The sequence below is a fragment of the Panthera onca genome, chromosome D4 (assembly GCF_046562875.1).
Source record: "Panthera onca isolate mPanOnc1 chromosome D4, mPanOnc1 haplotype 2, whole genome shotgun sequence".
Taxonomy (NCBI): domain Eukaryota; kingdom Metazoa; phylum Chordata; class Mammalia; order Carnivora; family Felidae; genus Panthera; species Panthera onca.
The window spans coordinates 62034664-62053056 of NC_138351.1; the positions used below are offsets into that span (position 1 = coordinate 62034664).

At 41.7% G+C, this 18393-nt stretch overlaps 1 protein-coding gene across 4 annotated transcripts in view; it reads left to right on the plus strand.

Annotated features, from left to right (window-relative positions):
• Positions 1-2274: 2274 nt before the first annotated feature.
• TGFBR1 (transforming growth factor beta receptor 1) overlaps positions 2275-18393 on the plus strand; it is a 57264-nt gene continuing 41145 nt past the window's right edge. For 2 of the 4 annotated variants that reach the window (XM_060609207.3, XM_060609208.3), the window contains exon 1: positions 2313-2496. In XM_060609207.3, coding sequence (XP_060465190.1) covers positions 2412-2496 — 85 coding nt within the window. In that variant the 5' untranslated portion in view covers positions 2313-2411. Of the gene's footprint in view, positions 2497-3006; positions 3028-18393 lie in introns of those variants that run through there. The other 2 variants (XM_060609204.3, XM_060609209.3) reach the window with 2 other exon arrangements.

Sequence of the window (18393 nt, forward strand, 5' to 3'; positions counted from 1 at the left end):
CTCCTAATATCAGGAAAATAAAATTTAAAAATAGTATGTTTCTCCTTCCTGTTCCTCAGTTTTCTAATGAAGACTCTCAGTTCCATGGAAAATATTAAGGAACTGGAAGTGTGTCATAGAAAATAATCTGACACTGATTAACTGAGGCTCTGTAAGGCGAAGGTACAGGTTAACAGAAATGAATGCTGATTAGAATCAAACAGAGCCGGAAGGGGCTGGGCAAAGGAAATGGCATTAACTAAATATTTACTATGTCCTAAAAAAATGTATTTACTGTGTTCTAGACACTGTTCCAGACACATTACATCATTTAAGGGGCTCAAGATATGTGATTCAATCCCTTTTGTTTATAAATGGGGTAGGTATAATATTTCCATTTTAGAGATGAAGAATCTAATGAGAGAACCCGATGAGGGGACACTTCACTTGTCTGGGTTGAATCATTCATTCATTCATTCATTCATTCTTAGAATAAATGTCTCCTGAGCTTTCATGGAAGACACTGAGAATAGAGTCCTGAAAAATCAGTCCAACAGACCCCATGGTATCACAAGACCCTTACCCACCACATCTCCATGGAAGAAACTGGAACTGAGAGAGCAGATGGGGACCAGAGCCAGCCAGTGGCAGTCTTTCCCTGCCTGGTCTGCCCGCTGCAGGGAGCTGGAGGAGAACTTGTTACCCACTTTCTCCAGCTGCTCAAGAGGGCAGGCTCTGCTTTGTTTTTGGTAGTACCTGCATCCCTAGCTCGGCGGTTCGGTGTAGAACCCTAGCTTACTTGTCAGAGAGCAGTGGCTGGAGGGAGGGCCTAGAAGTAAAGCTTGAAGGAGGGGGAGAAGAACCCCAAATCTTACATCCTCTCACTAAAGAGGAGGTATTGTTTCCATTTTACAGATGAAGACATGGAGACTCGGAAAGGTTAACTGACTTGTTCAAATAAGTATCCTGTTCAGGAGGGGAATGGGGCAGGTCTCAGATCTCCACTCCAACACCCTACCTACCCTTTTACAGCTCGGGAGGGAAGTCTTTACTGGCAGGTCAAGTGCTCAGCGAGGAGTAGCGCTAATTTACAAATTGATGCTGGAGGGTGATTCTGATTCCCGCCACCAAGGTTTATTTAATTCCAAGCTCAAATCACACAGAAAATAAAATTTTCTCCTTAAAAGGTTCTGTGGAAAAATGTTCTCTGTTCTATGTAACAGCCTCCTCGGCTGTGTTTGTGTCTGAAGAGAGGACTAGTCTGACAGGAAGAATTACAAATCTGGAGCTCATTTTGGTGTCCCAGAGGGAAGGTGGGTGGAGCGTCTCACAGTAAATTAGGAATTCAGAATGAAAACGTAGCCGAGTTTATTTGGGTTTCTAGTGACACCTCAGAATTATTGTGCAGGCGTGTCAGAGGCAAGTCAAAGTATTAACTACGCCCCCTCCGCCACGGGAGGAGTGCTGCGTGCTAAGAAGGGAAGTCCTCCTTCTTGGGGGGTGGGGGTGGGAACCTTCCCTTTCCCACCTGGATCAGGAGGAGGTCAGAAAGGAGTGTGGTTTGGAACCCGTTCTGGGTCTGCTCTGAGTTCCGAAGGGAGAGAGGCTCTTCGGGGGTGTGTCGGAGCTCAGGATCTGAAGTCTAAGTCTGAGATCTGAGACCTGAGACCAGGATTTGAAGACTTTCAGGGCCTGGAATTTGAGCGGTGGGCTAGGTTGGGGTTAGACACTGACAGCGGGAGGAGAAGACTGAGTCATATATCAAAGGCACGGAGGAAGGACTTGGGGGGCGGGCTGTTGAAAGTTGAAGCTTGGATTTGGGAAATGGAAGTTGAAGCCTGCCTGACGACCGCGGATCTGGGCGACTGTGTTGAGGATTGGTGGTGCAGGGCCATGAAGGGGGGATCGGGGTGGGGTTGGGGTCAGTACTAGATCTTAGGTGCTGAGAGAAGGCTACAAGAGAAGAGCGTTAGAGCTGCCACAGCCTTTTTCCGAAAGCGACTTACACCCAGACACACCCCTCGTGCAACCCTCGCCCTCCGGGGCTGGAGGCTAAGCCAGGGCAGGGCTCGCTAGACCCTGCCGCTACCCGGCCTCCTCCAAGCAGGGAGCGGCTCGAGCTGGGGCAGGGGTCTGGCAGCGCGGCCCCCGGGGAGTCTGGGGGCGTGGTCAGAGGCCGGCGCCCGCGGCTGCGGATTGGCTGTCCAGCGAGGCCGTGGGCGGGGCTCCGGGATTGGTCCCGCTTGGCCGCTCGCAGACAGCCGGGAGGCGGGGCCGGCGGGAGCCCGCCAGCCAATGGACGCGCAGCCCCGGAGCAGTTACAAAGGGCCGGAGCGAGGCCGCCGCGGCGGCGGGAGGTGGGGCGAGGCAGGGCTTGCTCAGGCGAGGCGGCGGCCGGGCCGGACCGGGCCACAGGCGGTGGCGGCGGGACCATGGAGGCGGCGGCCGCTGCTCCGCGTCCCCGGCTGCTCCTCCTCGTGCTGGCGGCGGCGGCGACGCTGGCCCCGGGGGCTACGGGTGAGCGGCGGCGCGGCAGGGCTGGCGGGCGGCTGCGGGGCGCGCGGGCCGGGCCCGGCCTCTGGCTCGCTACCTCTCTTTCTCAAACATGGCGCGGGGCCGGGGGCGCAGGTGGCGGCGCCGGGCCGGGGCCCGGCTGGCCTGGCCTGGCGGCCGCCACGCGAATCACGGGCGGGGAGCGCGGGCGGGGCGGGGCGGGGCGGGGGCGTGTGTCTGGGCGCGGGTGGACGTGCCGGGCAGCGGGCGGCCGCCCCTGCTCCCAGCTCCCCCGGGGAGGTGGCGTCGGGCGGAGCGGTCCGAGGGCCGGACTGCCTTGCGGGGAGCCAGGGGGCGCGGGCCGAGGGCCGGAGGTGGTGTGCGGCCGGCCGGGCCTGGAGGAGCCCGGGCGCCTTGTGGCGTTGTCTGGGCACCCCACCCCGAGCGGGAGGGTCGCACGAGGTTTTCGGGGCCCGGGGTGGGGTTGGGGTCGCCGGAGGTTTCCCGGGCTGGGTATGAACTCTGAGCCTGCCGAGCGGTGGGAGGGGGCGACGTGTGGGGAGACCCCTGGGTCATGGGGGTGCCCTGGTTTTGGGCACCGGCCCGACCCCTCCGAGAGGGGCTGTTTCCCCAGCCGGGGGTGGCTCTTGGAAGGGGGAGCCGCGAAGCTTTGTGTGAGAAGAAGGAGGCACGAAGATGTGCGGAATGTTTCTTCTTTGGTGCGTCTGGGAAGTGTTGAAGTGAATCCAGTAACCAGAAGGCTACAGATTGTTTTCGTAGTAGAAACTTGAACGTTTGCTCACTCTGCGGGGTTTGGAATGTTTGAATGGGAATGACTCCGAATTGATCAAACGCTTTTATTTCCTCGAAGGAACATCGCTAGTGATGTTCCTTTTCTTGAGTGACAGTAGTTTGAATCAGTAGTCTCTGTGTACTTTGGTTTTCAAGGGAGAATGTTTGTTTGCTCCTTTTTTCCCAAAATATGAAGTCAGGATGGGATATGTGGTAATAACCTACTTCCGTGGAAGGAACAGTGAAAAACTTTGTTAACATCCAGACTAAAATACTAGAAACTAAAATATAGAATCCTTAGTGTTAGAAACTAAATTACATTGAAAGTACATTTCTGTTTCTAAAATTGAATACCAAATGTTTTAAAAAACAAACAACTCGAGAATGAGAGTGCCAATTATGAGTAATAGCTACTGTCTGTTAAAAGCTTACCATGCTGTAGATGCATAAAGTACATTATCCAATTCTCACAATGAAACCCTCAGGCCTTGTGGCATTTGCCCCATGTTATAGATGAGAACACTGAGTTTCAAACAGGTTAGGTTAAGTACTTAGTTACTAAGAGCTGGAGTTAGGATTTCCACCCAGAGTTCAGTCTTTCCAGAACCTATATGCCTTAATATATACACCTGTCTGACGTAGCCCATATTTCTTTTCAGTCCTCTAATGAGCACTTGGTCTTTATGATTACCTTTTTGGTTTTGTCTTCACACTATGAAAATCCGGTTGGCTTTTTTCTGATGCCTACCTCGTCCATTGCTGGAATCCCTTCATACTGGGCCTACATTAGAGGAAATGCTGGTTTTCTGACAATGGCCTAAGGAGTGGGGGCAAGGTAAATATGTGGACAGGTAGGAGAATCCATAGTCAGGTATCAAGCAAAAGTAACATTTCTACAGCACTAATAATTCGAATAGCATACTTCACTCTTTCCATCTAGCCTACCCATCACACTAAGTGTTCATGTATTCACTTGACAATATTGGACTTAATTAGCATCCAGAACAGTGCTCAGTCCATGCTGGGGAGAAGCTTCCAGACTACACTGGTGTGCATACAGCACAAAGTTGATCCTGGTGCCGTTACTCTGTAGTCTAGACTCCCTCAACTGGTCTGCCCATGCTTGTTTGTGTTGATCTTTCATTGATTCTGAAGCAGCTCAAATGCACTTTTAAATTTATAATTTAGCTTCCTTTTTAAGACCTTGCAGTTATTCCTTATTGTCTGGGTATCTATCAGTTTTGTATTTCTCTGCCCAGCTTCTCCTCTCTTTAACATAGATTTCTCTAGGGAAATTGGTTCCCTGTCCCTAGTACACAGATTAGTACCATACCAGTATGTCCACATATATATCCCGTGTGAGAGTCTGGTTTCCTTTCTGCCATCGTGTAAGTTTTTTCTTTGAAAACATGCCTAAAACCCCCAACTCTTTTGTTGTTGTTGTTGTTGTTGTTAAGTTTGTTTATTTATTTTGAGTGAGAGAGAGAAAGTGTGTGAGAGCATGAGCCAGCCGGGAGAGGCAGAGAGGGAGGGAGAGAATCCCAAGCAGGCTCTGTGCTGTCAGTGCATAGCACGATGAGGGGCTTGATCCCTCAAACTGTGAGATCTGTGAGATTATGATCTGAACGTAAAGCAAGAGTCAGATGCTTAACCAACTGAGCCACCCAAGCACTCCTCCATAAACGCTTCTCGAATGTCTCTTCTTTTCTTTGTATGCAGCCATCAGTTTAGCCCTGCCTGTTATCCCTTGACTCTAAGTTGCTTTCTAGTTTCTCTCCTCTAGGCTTTTCTATAGGCTATTGCCAAGCTAATCTTCCTCAGCCATCCTCACAAAGGGTTTACAAGATTTTCCATTTGTATTCAGCAGTTAGAGCAATACTTGAGGCTTATGATTGAAGCCATCTCTGAGTATTCAACCAAAGATTCTCAACTCGTTACTACTGTAAACCCTCAATTCCGGTGATTTCTGTTTTCCCACTGACTCTTGACTTTTTAGCCTTTTAACTACATACTTAACTTTACCCCTTTTGGGAATGTGAGGAGAGAAGTTCTCAGTCCTGTCTTCATGTACTGATTTAGTTCCTGAACTCTTTATTTCCTTGAACTGTATAGTACTTACAGTTTGTGTTGTTTATTTCCACCAGTCCTGTGCCGTTCTTTAACTATACTTTTGAATGTGTTATAGGTACCCAGAGGGCAAGGGTTATGCCTTTTCCTTTATACTTTTGGAACCTAGCACTGTGTTTTATATTCTGTTCCACTTAAATGCTCGTTGATTAAGTGAATTCTACTTGACTGAGCCTTCCTTTAGTATTTATACTGTTTTATGTAAGTACAGCTTATGCAATATTAATTGGCATTTCTGTGTATATAATATGGAAATTGCATAATGTGATGAAAGAAGCAGTTGGTTATTAGATTTGCTTGTTAGTCTCAACCTCACCCCTAGTTATACAGAAACTCTGGATCATACCTACTTTTCCTAATTCATGAGATTTTGAATACCAGATGAGAAAGTTGTATTGGAGTTTGAGGTTGCTATTTTGTGTTGATATTACTGGATTGATGTTCAGCCACCAATTTCCACTGGGCCACGTGTGTTTTGACTGATCAGACATCCTTTCTGATTGGTTGGTACCATTGTGGAGCCAGTTGTTAAATATTTTTAAATTACCCCTGCAGAGAGGCATCAAGTAGTCAAAGAGGGAAATGATTAATGTAGGCTGAAGTAATGGGGGGAGGCTTTCTGGACACTTTAGGACTTGAACTGACTTTGAAAGGTAGCTTAAATTCAAATGGGCAGAGAGGGAGAGTTGATGAGTAGTAAGCTGTGTCCCCCACTGTCCTGGGGCCTACACCAGGGCAGGAATCAAAGCTTTTATTGACTGGCAAGTTCCTTTTTAGAGTTCAGTTCTTTATTCTATCCTGCAGGGTTTGGATGTATTACCACGGTTTCTTTCCCCCAATTCTGAAAACTCTGTAATATGTGAATGGAAACAAAATAGAAAGGTAATCTAAGTGGGATAAATAAGGGAAAATAATATTATAGACTGCCCACCAGGGGTAAGCATTCTAATGCTGAAAGTTGTAAGTCCCTTTGGTTTATAAGGGAAAAAAATGACATCAGAGATTAGGTGAATTTCTTAGGGTCAGGCAGAACTAAGACAGGAATTTAGATTATCTCATTCCAAATCTTCTGCTCTTTTTTTTTTTTTTTAAATTTTTGACGTTTATTTATTTTTGAGACAGAGAGAGACAGAGCATGAACAGGGGAGGGGCAGAGAGAGAGGGAGACACAGAATCTGAAACGGGCTCCAGGCTCTGAGCTGTCAGCACAGAGCCCGATGCGGGGCTCGAACCCACGGACCGTGAGATCATGACCTGAGCCGAAGTCAGACGCCCAACTGACTGAGCCACCCAGGCGCCCCACAAATCTTCTGCTCTTTAAAATATGAAGGGCTTTGAGGAGGGGAGGGGAGGGTTAATGGAGTGACTTACCTAAGTGAAGTTAGTTATCTTGAATTTTACAGAATTTATGAAAAGTGACTTCTGATGGAATGGGGGAGGAGCTAAAAAGTCCTCAAGAGAAGGTCAATATCCTTTTTATATTGCTGATAAAAAGACCTGGTGTAGAGCTTATTGATTGAGAAGAGTAGGCTTTAGTAGTTTAAAAGATGGTAAAGCTGTTTGGGGTTTAATTGAAGTGGATGTAATTGAGAGGCCTTGCAGTACATGGTCTAGGTTTAGAGTTTTAGATGATCTACTTTGTTGAAATTAAATAGGGAACTGACATGATCAAAATAATTGAGAGGGAGGTAAATCTTGTTCCTCTGAGGAGGGCTGCTTATGTGGAGAAGACCTTTGCTGAAAGGTTCTTCTAGGCCTAGTTGAAACAGTTATCTGAACTCAACACCATTCTGGTAGTACCTTTGTAGTTCATCAGATATTTTCATGTCTAATGACATGGGTTTTAAAAATGCCATTTTTTTTATGGATGGCCCTTTTGATGTGAGAACATGTTTCTTCAAACCACAGAGCCTCCTGCGCATGTTGACAAACTGCCTGCCTTTTGCTGTTCTTTCTTGGTTGTGGCTTACATAATGCAAGTTCTCTGAACAGATGGACTGTGGTTTATTATCATGTGATTGGGTCACATCTTTGCTTCCTGCTTCTGGAATTGAGGGCAGATGCTGGCATGTATCTCAGGGATTTTCATGCATTGTCCCATAGAACTGGCTTGAGAAAACTTTTGGAATCTTAAAAATTATGGTCTGTCTTGACCCGGCCTAACTCTAATACTTAGGGTAATTAATGACTTTCTTAACTGAATTTCTTCATTATCAAATCCAAGTGTTACGCATAAACATTAAGATTTGTTGCTACTTTGAATGAGATCCAGTTTTACCTCTACAGTTTTGGGCCAGGTGATGCAGGTAGGTTTCTTATGGTTACCCTTTTTTTTATATGAACTTAATGATTGGTTGACTTATAGGCTATTTGCTTTAGACAGACACTTTCTCCAACACTAGTGAGAGAGAGGAGTAAGTCTGGGTCCAGTTTCTGTGGGTCCAGTTTCGTAGATCACATCTGGCTTTTTGGAAAGCTACTCCCTGTTTGGCAATCTAAGAGAATACACATTATAAAGAATGATTTCTAACTTAAAAAAAAATTATGACTTGCAGGAGATGGGTGCACACAGGTTACTTTGACATTTCTTGAAGATTCAGTGGTCCATGTACCATTTATCAATCTGAAAAGAATATATGATAAGAATGTGCCAGGCATTCTGTCTGCCTTGTCTCATTTAATTCTCAGAACCAACGCTGATGGTAGTTGTATAATAGTACAAAAGTTTCTTATGTACCAGTTAATTTCCAGATTTTTTTTTAAGTCCATTTGTTACTAGGTCCGGGTGACCAATGCTCAAGAGTTAACTGTAGATTTTGATGACATTGTTTTTTTTTTTTTTTTTTAATGTTTATTTTGAGAGAGAGAACATGTATACAAGTGGGGCAGAGAGAGAGGGAGAGAGAATCCCAAGCACTCTCCGTGCTGTCAGCACAGAACCCAACACGGGGTTCGATCTCATGAACCATGAGATCATAACCTGAGCCAAAATCAAGCATCAGACACTTAACTGGGCCATCCAGGTGCCCTGATGACATTGGTTCAAACCCAGGATTCTTTTCAGCTATCTTACATGTTATTCAAAGATGTCAATATTCTTTCATCTTTTAGTCATAGATATATTTATAAAAAAAGATACTGCTTCAGATAGAATAGAGATCTGTAAGCTAGTAACAGTCCAACCACTGAGGTTCGAATGATTGTGCATTACCACTAACTCCAGTAGGCAGAGTTAACAGGATTTTGCTCAGACTGGAACTTAGTTTGTATCTGTGAAAGTTTGTAAAAGGAAGAGCTTCTGTGTTTCCATTTTATAGACCAGGAAACTGAGGTCATGATGTTAATAAGTGGTGGGACCTGTACTTGAACATTTTCAGAGGGTGGACTCTTTCCTGCACATCATGTTGCTTTTGTATACAGTAAATATCTTGTTTCGGTCACTTCATCAGGAAGGGGTTTTTTTTTTCTTCTTTTTTTTCAACCATGAGAATTTGCTTCAGCTTGTCTTAATTATAGTGTGCCTCTTTGCAACTGCAAGTTACTCAGATGCTTGCAGTCTTTGACTTCTATTTTTAGGTAATTTTAATCTCTCTGATGAGTCTAATGACAGTTGATCACACACTATTTGTATTGATTTATATATTTTCATAGCACACTCTTTGCTTCTTAAAGTAACATAACCACAGACTTGAAAATAGCTGAAAATTTGAATTAGAGAAAAGAAAAAAGCTATCACTGTCCATCACTAACACTTTGACTCATCCATTCCCCATGGGTTTTTTTTAGTATAATAAAGTCATTAAAAAAATCATTCTATCTCTTTCAGTAGTTTATCAAAGCTAATAAAAGTGTTTTTAAGTTGTAAAGAGCTTCAGCTTGTCGTGACCAACACAGTGGGAAGTAGAGAAAGAGGCTGACTTCCTTTAAGAAATATGATACCTGGGGGGTGCCTGGGTGGCTCAGTCAGTTGAGCATCAGACTTTGGCTCAGGTCATGATCTCACGGTTCATCGGTTCAAGCCCTGCATCGGGCTCTGTGCTGATAGCTCAGAGCCTGGAGCCTGCTTCAAATTCTGTGTCTCCCTCTCTCTGTCCCTCTCTCGCTTGCACTCTGTGTCTGTCTGTCTCTCCCTCTCAAAAATAAACAAACATTAAAAAAAAATAAAATAGAGAAATATGATACTTGGGAAATATGATAAATACAGATTCAGTAATAGCCATAGACACTGCTTTATAGAAGTGGTAGGACTTAATCCCCTGCCTTGTGGGATGGACAGAGTTTAGATTGGGGCAGAGAGAAAGCGCTCCTAGGTAGGGGAGGATGATGCATATGAAGAAGGAGCATGTTAAGTTCCAAGAATTTTAAAGGGAGGAGTGGAGGTTCATGATTTAGAGGATGGGTTCAAGGAATTATGGGCCTTAAAAATCAGGTGAGTGGTTTTAATCTGACATGTTTTTATGACATTTCAAAGAAATCGGAGGAGCTGGTAGTAGGGCCTTTGCAGGGCTGTCCCTTTGCCTCTGCTCTTCCCCACATATCCACACAGCCTCCTCCCTTACTTCTTCCACATCTTTGCTCAAATGTCACCTTTTTCTCAATGAGACTTACCCTGACCACCCTTTTTTTAAATTGCCATTATCTTACTCTGCTTTTTCTTTTTTTGTAACATTTACTACCTTCTGAGATCCTGTACTTACTTAACCGTATTTACTTATTTACTCTGTCTGTTGTTTCCCTCTTCCTACTAGAATATAAGTTTATGAAAATGGATATTTCTGTTTTGTTCCCACTGTATCACAAGGGCATAGAAAGTGTCTGGTGCATCATAGGTACGCAGTAAATATTTGTTGAACGGCAGTAGATCTTAGTTGTAGGAAGTTGGAGTACAAAAATTAAGGATTCCATGAAATAAAAAAAGAATGACTCCAGGACTTTTACATCTGGATAATGCTTTTAACTAGTAAGGAATTAGGTGAGAGAAAGATTGACGGGGAAATGAAACCTGATTTGAACATGTTGAGTTTGAGGTGAGGGTCGCATAACCAAGTGGAGTTTTTCAGTAGGCAGCAAAGATGTAAGATTGGAATGTGGTTGGAAATGGGAGAGAATCTTAGGCAAAGAAACAATTATCAGCATTTGCCTTCTACCTCATTCTCTCTCTCTCTCTCCTTTTTTTTTTTTTTTTTTTCTGGTGCCCTAAAAAGCCACCTTAAGCGAAGTACTTATTTTGACTCTGAACTCCTAACTTAGATGTGGAGCCTTGCTCAGTTCACTGAGATATTCTTCCCTCCTGGATTGCAGGTCCATGCTTTGTTCTCTCCACCCCCTCCAACACCAAAGAAATATGTATTCAGAATTATTTGTGATCTTCTGATTGTACTGACATTAGCGTTCAAGCTCTCTTTCACCTCTTGAGAATCTGCTCTGGTTCTTGGATGAGGTAGAAGAGAGGCCAACGTATAGCATTCATACTCTTTAGCATTCATACCTTTGAGAGGAGCACTATTTTGTAACTTTCTTATTGTATGGGAAAAATTATTCAGTGATTGGCTTGTGTCCTCTGACTGTTTTCCAGGAAAGGATTTAGGAAACTTGAAATAAAAACATATGCAGTAAGATCAGAACTAATGACCAGAAAGATAAGAACCAATAAATAAAAGGGGAAAAGAAAGAACAATTCTCCATAACTTTTAGCTGGGGAAAGCTTTTGTAGTTGAACACAATACGTAGCTCTGAGTTTTCTAGCAGTGAGAGCAATCAGGGAACCTGATAGTTTGCATCTCATTGCCTGTTATTGAGCATTTATGGGAGGCTGCCTCCTTCCTTAATAATAAGGAGCCCCAGACACAAAGATGCAATGCACGGAGAATCTCTAAGTAGTAAAGGCTTCCTGGACCTCAGCCCTGATTCTCGTTCGCAGGCTTCTTCTTCAACATGTATTGAGGGTTGTGCTACCATTTTTCTTCTCCATGCAAAGGCTGTGATCCAAGTATGGACACACTAGTCTTACGCTAATGCCAGTGGAACAGCTGATGTAAGGCTGCAGCATTTAAATCAAGCTTAGCTAAAAGCTAGAGGATAATGAATAGAGAAAGCAACATGAAACTGTTCAAGCTGGCTTACAAAGACATTTTCCTCATGTCCTTATCTTTTGGCCTGTCTCCATTTGGCAGACATCATCTGAGTACTGTCACCAGAAGTGAATAGAGCCAGGCATTTATCTTTCTTCAAACAGGGCCAAAACAGCAGGGTCCAGAGAGTGTCTTTGCTTAGGTTTCCCATCTGAAGAGCTGCCTCCTTTCTGGGTGATGGATGTTGGGATCGATGACTTCCTTTAGGAGAGACCACACATACTCAGAGAGTGTGTCCTTACACAGGTAGGATGCATAGTAACCCCAATATTCATATAAAAGATACTCACATATGTTACCATGAAGGATATTCTTTGTTAGAAACATGCCAATTTCATTGGGAAAAACAAGTTTCTCCCTGCTCTCGAGCAGAATCTACTATAGAAGTCTTTGTATAAGGGGCATGAGAGAGAAATCAAGTGAAGAGTTTGGGTTTATCATTGTCCATGACTTGAGTAGATTCACTTTCCTTTCTTACTTCTCAGTCCTAGTGTTTCCTTGTTCTAATCAACAGGGCTGAACCTCCTTATTTTTGTTCATTTGCTTCAGGATAACCATTCCATCTAGATTTCCTAGGTGTGAACCTCACGTATTACATAATAGTGTGTATTTATAGTTCTAGGACACCTTGTGCGGGCATCCTGTTACATTTCTACAATATAAGATCTTTAAATATGCATTGAAATACAAATAGCTCCCATGGAAAAAAGCAAAAACAAACAGCTTTTTTTAACTAGAAGTGAGGGCTAATATTTGGGAGCAATGAACATGGAGGAGATAGGTAAGCCTGAAGAGGAATGTAGAGGTAGAAAATTAGTAACTGACTTTTAATTTATATGAACACGCACAATATATGTATGGTCTTTGTTGGTTTTTTTCTGGATGTATTTATTCCCAAATGGAACCATAATGTGCTCTAATTGAGTCTCTTTGTTTAGCACATGGCTGTTGATTTGAGTACTTTCTCCAATTGAAAAACTGACATTTTAATTTTGTTATTCAATGTGCAACAGATTTAAATAAAAACACCAAGATTGTGTATTGTAGATTTCCTTCAACAATAATTATATGTAATTATTTTACCAAAATAAACAAGTTAAAGTAGTTTTGGCTGTTTTATCGCATTTTACATTTGGAAAAAAATTACACACCACGGACCAGAGTTTGCTCATGTTTCTCAGTGAGGAATGAAAATTTCTGTTTGCCAGTTCTAGCTAGTTCCACCAAAGCAGTACAAAATTGATGTTAGTAAAAGGTACTGAAAATGTGAAGGGGAAGTGCAACTGGAATTAGGTCAGAGTGGCTGCATGCTACTGAAAACAGTGGGTAGTTTTCATGAATGTGGTATCTCAAAATTTTAAGGAACCTATGAAGATTAAATGAGATTATAGCATACTTCCTGCCACATAGAAAACACAAAGTAAATGGCAGTTATTTTTAAGAAAATTTCATAGAAATATAGGATTTTTAGGCTATAAACAACCGTAAGTATGGGGATCATGATTACATTTTGTCTCACTTTATTTTACAGGTGAGGAAACTGGGACTCCGAACATATATGGTATTTCAGGATAATTTTAGGAAAATAATTCAGCTAATAACTAAACAGGAATTTCACTTAAAACGTCACTTAGCATCCCTCACCCCTTTTTTTTTAAATGTTTATTTTTGAGAGAAAAGAGTGAGCACGTGGGGGAGGGTCAGAGAGAGAGAATCCCAAGCAGGCTCTGCACTGTCAGCACAGAACCCGATGCGGGTCTTGATCTAACAAACTGGGATTGTGACCTGAGCCAGAATCAAGAGTTGGACGCTTACCCAACTGAGCCACCTAGGCACCCCTAGCACCCTTTTTCTCACTCAAGTCTCCATTAGGGAGAATGGTTTTTTTTAATTGCCTAAATTTATGGAAGATCTCCTTAAATGCTCTGAAATTAGACCCTCAACAGATGGATAAATAATGATAAAATCAATATAGCAAAATAGTGACAATTACAGAATTTAGGTGTTCACAGTTTTTCTGAATGTTCTGAATGTTTCTGAATGTTTGAAAATCTTCATACTAAAAAGTTGGTGGGGATAATTGAAAAAAATCTATAGTATCTCCTCATCCCAGATATGTTTCTAATACTGATCTCTCTAAACATAGACAAACCAACAGTACTTGCTATAGCCAAGTGAAGTAAAAAAGCCAGGGCCCAGTGCCCTCTGGGATACACACAGTCGGCCCTTTTCTTGACATTCTTTAAGGATTGAGAACCACAGATCTGTCTTTTGTCCTTTACTTTTCTTTCTTTTCTTTCTCTCCTTTTTTTTTTTTTTTGTAAATTATTTGAAATTCTCTAATCACCAACAAAGCAAGCCAATTAACACAATTATCACTGTAGATCACTTTCTTATGAACACATACTCTATTTTTTCTCTTTCCATTGTTTTTATTTTTCCCGTGGTAAATTTTAACTTTTGTTCTCTTCCTTATTTATAATGCATTAAAAAAAAATTTTTTTTAACGTTTTTATTTATTTTTGAGACAGAGAGAGACAGCATGAACGGGTGAGCATCAGAGAGAGGGAGACACAGAATCTGAAACACGCTCCAGGTTCTGAGCTGTCAGCACAGAGCCCGACGCGGGGCTCGAACTCACGGACCGTGAGATCATGACCTGAGCCGAAGTTGACCGCTTAACCGACTGAGCCACCCAGGCGCCCCTATAATGCATTTTTAAAAAATGTTTATTTTTGAGAGAGACAGCATGAGTGGGGAAGAGGCAGAGAGAGGGGGAGACACAGAATCCAAAGCAGGCTTCAGGTTCTGAACTCTGAATAGAGAGTTCATTGTGGGGCTGGAACCCACAAACTGTGAGATCATGACCTGAGCCAAAGTTGGATGCTTAACCAACCAAGCCACCCCGGGCACCCCTATTTATAATGCATTTATGAGCTTGAGTCTTTCTGCTCTCATGCAGTCTTTTTCCCCAAGATTACAATTGCTTCTTCCACTTTATTCTTTAAAAAACAAACAAACAAACAAAAGGCAAGGTCACATAAATATTCTTTTAGCTAGAGACTTTCCACCATTTCTCATTGATCATATACGTTATGTCAGATCTAGCCTTCCCTTGCCTTATGATGAGAGAAGGGGAAGGAGGGAGGAGTTTCAATAAATTTGAATTTAGGAGTCAGGCAGAAACCTTAGGGGATACTTTTCAAGGAGCAACAGACTCAGAATTAGCTGTGCATTGCAAACAGATGGCATGCCCTAAGGAAATAGCTGGGGTGCTTGCATCTAATTTAGCATAGAGATCCTGGAACTGGGGGGAAAGTCTCATGGAACAAATGGGTGTAATCACCTATGAACCATTCTAAACCGTAGCTAGGGCATAGTAATTATTGACTTCTATATAGATGTCATAAATTCTGTACATGTGCTGCATAATTCTATGCATCAAGTCCTGATAGACCCTTACCTTTTAATAACCAGCCTTCTACTAGAGGCCTTCTTCAGTAACCAAAATGCTAGCATTAATGCTAACAGCAATTTGAAACCCATATTCCTAGTGCTAAGCTTCTGGACATTTATATCGTGATGTCTGAAAACTGTATTTGGTTGGTTCTTCTGAAAGGAGCTCAGACAACATTAGATACTCTCACATCCTCATGCCCCAAGAAAGGCCATGGATTTAGTGGTTAGAAATATTACAAAATATTATAAAAGTCACCTCATTTTGGCTGGTCTTTTCTGTCCTTATTTGGTTTAATTTAGCTGTATTCCTCTAGGAGACTGCAACCAGAATTGAACTGCTTGCTTTGATATTTTGTTTGACAAAGAAGATGAACATATCAGACTAGGGAAGTCAAGAAATTAAAACTTGTGTACCTATATGTGTGGTTCACCAAGTCTTTGAGATTTCCAGCAGTGTTTATCTCTGCCATCCCTCTTTTAGCTAAATTCAGTAAGTGTTTCTTTGTTCTGAAAAGGGATGGGAATGACATAAAGCTAAATACCAAGAGACTCAATTAAGTGTGGAAAGTGTGATTGCTTCCGTGGAGCAGGAAATAGAAAGGGCTGGATGTTGGAGAGCTGCTATCTTTTTTGTGGGAGGAGGGGTAACAGTTTTGTAGAATTATTTGACACTGTAGACTCTGTACATACATAACTTTGATAAAAATAAAATCTAACTAAAAAAATAATCAATGGTCAGGGCACCTGGGTGGCTCAGTGGGTTAAGCATCCGACTTCGGCTCAGGTCGTGATCTCATGGTTCGTGGGTTCAAGTCTCATGCTGGACTCTGTGCTGACAGCTCCGAGCTTGGAGCCTGCTTTAGATTCTGTCTCCCTCTCTCTTTGCCCCTCCCCCGCTTGCATTCTGTCTCTTTCAAAAATAAATAAACATTAAAAAAATTAGAAAAGAATATTTGAATGACACAATAATAAAGATTTAATGTATTCCAATTTTATAATCATGAACAGTATTCTTTTAAAATACTTCTTCACTTTTCCAGGAAATTGGTGATAGGAAGGTCTGCAAAGAATACCCAAATTAGAAATTCACAACAACTAAAAGAAAAAGTCAAAATAAATAATATATCCTCTTGGAAATATAAGATTATTCTTCTAAATAATCCCTGTAGTAAAGAAGAAATTACAGTTGTAATTACAAACCATTTAGAAATGACCGGCAACACAAGCCCTACATAACAAAACTAGTGGGGATTTTGCTAAAGCATTACCCAAGAGAAAATTCGAAAGCAAGAAGATTTCAAGCTAGAGAAGGAATTAAGTACAAATCAACCTAACTGCATGCTAAGGAAATAAAGATTTAGAAAAAATTACAGTAGATTTGATCTATAAAACACCAAATTGATTCTTTTTAAACACAGTGCTAAAATGGACAAATATTTGAAAATCTAAAAGAAGAAAAAGACATGAATAAGAAAAATGATATAGGAGAACAGTATCTTTTTGACAGACTTTAATGTATTTTAATGTAGTTTAACTTCTGTTGTTTTCTCTTAAAGGTTGTTGTTAAAGGTTAGGGCTTTTTGAATCCTATTTGATTAATCTTTCTGGACTCAATGTCTTGAAAATATTTATGTTTTATTCTAGAAGTCATCTTGCTTTACTTTAATGTTGATATGTATAGTCCATCTGGAGTTGATTTTTCATTATGGAATGAAATATATATATATATATATATATTATTTTTAATTTAATTTTTAATTAAAAAATTTTTTTAACATTTATTTATTTTTTGAGAGATAGAGACAGAGCACGAGCAGGTGAGGGGCAGAGAGAGAGGGAGACACAGAATCTGAAGCAGGCTCCAGGCTCTGAGCTGTCAGCACAGAGCCTGACGCAGGGCTCAAACTCATGAACCGCGAGATCATGACCTGAGCCAAAGTTGGTCGCTTAACCGACTGAGCCACCCAGGCGCCCCTAATTTTTAATTTTAATTCCAGCTAGTTACCATACAGCATAATATTACTTTTTTCCTCTCTCAAGTTTTACTTAAATTCTAGTTAGTTAACATACAATGTAATATTTATTTCAGGTTTAGAATTTAGTGATTCAGCACTTCATACGATACCTGGTGCTCATATCAACAAGCGCACTCCTAATCCCCATCACCTATTTAATCCCCCTACCCACCTCCCCCCTGGTAACCATCAGTTTGTACTCTATACTTCAGAGTCTTTTTCTTGGTTTGCCTGCCTCTCTCTCTCTCTCTCTCTCTCTCTCTCTCTCTCTCTCCCTCTCTCCTTTGCTTATTTGTTCCGTTTGTTAAATTCCACATGTGAGTGAAATCATGTGGTATTTGTCTTTCTCTGACTTATTTTGCTTAGCATAATACTCTCTAACTCCATTCATGTCATTGCAAATGGCAAGATTTCATTCTTTTTTATGGCTGAGTAATATTTCACTGTGTATATGTATGTGTGTGTATGTGTTTTATTTTTTATTTTTAAAATTTGTATGCCTAATTGATCCAGCACTACTGTTGGTAATATCTTCCTTTTCCCAGGGCCCTGCATTGTCACTGCTATCATAAATCAAATAGTTGTAGATGTGAGAATCTGTTTCTGGAATCTATTTGTTCTGTTTGTTCTCATGCCAATACTTAATTAATAGTCCTAATTATTATCATGTTATGATGGGTCTTGATATTCTGTAGTGTAGGTCTTCCAAAAGCATTGTTTTCCAAAATTGCTTTGGCCGTTCTTGGGATATTTTTCTATATAGGTTTAAGAATTAGCTTGTGAATTCCTACACACACACACACAGCTGTAGGATTTTGATTTGATTTTGTTGAATCTGCAGGTCACTTTGCAGAATATTAACATCTTATAGTATTGAATGTCCCTCCATTTATAAATAAATTAATTTTCTTTTGTATTCTTCATAATTTCTGTCAAGTAATGCTTTGAAGCTTTCCCTGTAGAGGTCAGGTCTTATATATTGTTAGATTTATTCCTGTGTATTTGATTTTGGATGCTTTTGTAAATGATACATATTTGAATTTTTGTTTTCTATTCATTGCTGGTTTGAGAAACACCTATCATGAATAGGTGTTGAATTTTGTTATTCTTTTTTTCATGTTGTTTATATCAAGATGATTTATATGATCTGTTTACATTTTCCTAAACTGCTTGAAGTCTCTTATTCCTGAATCTGTACAGAATCCTGGTACAGCATCTCCCTGGAATGACTTCCCTTTCTTCTTTAGCCTTCTGTAAGTCTCAGGGGAGGCACCATCTTTGAGGGAAGTGTCCCTATTCTCTGCTCTCACCGCACTTTGTGCATTACCCTCTACCCATGGCGTGCTGGCTTTCTACCTTACATTGTGAGCTCCTCAGCAGCCTAGGAATCTCCTAGG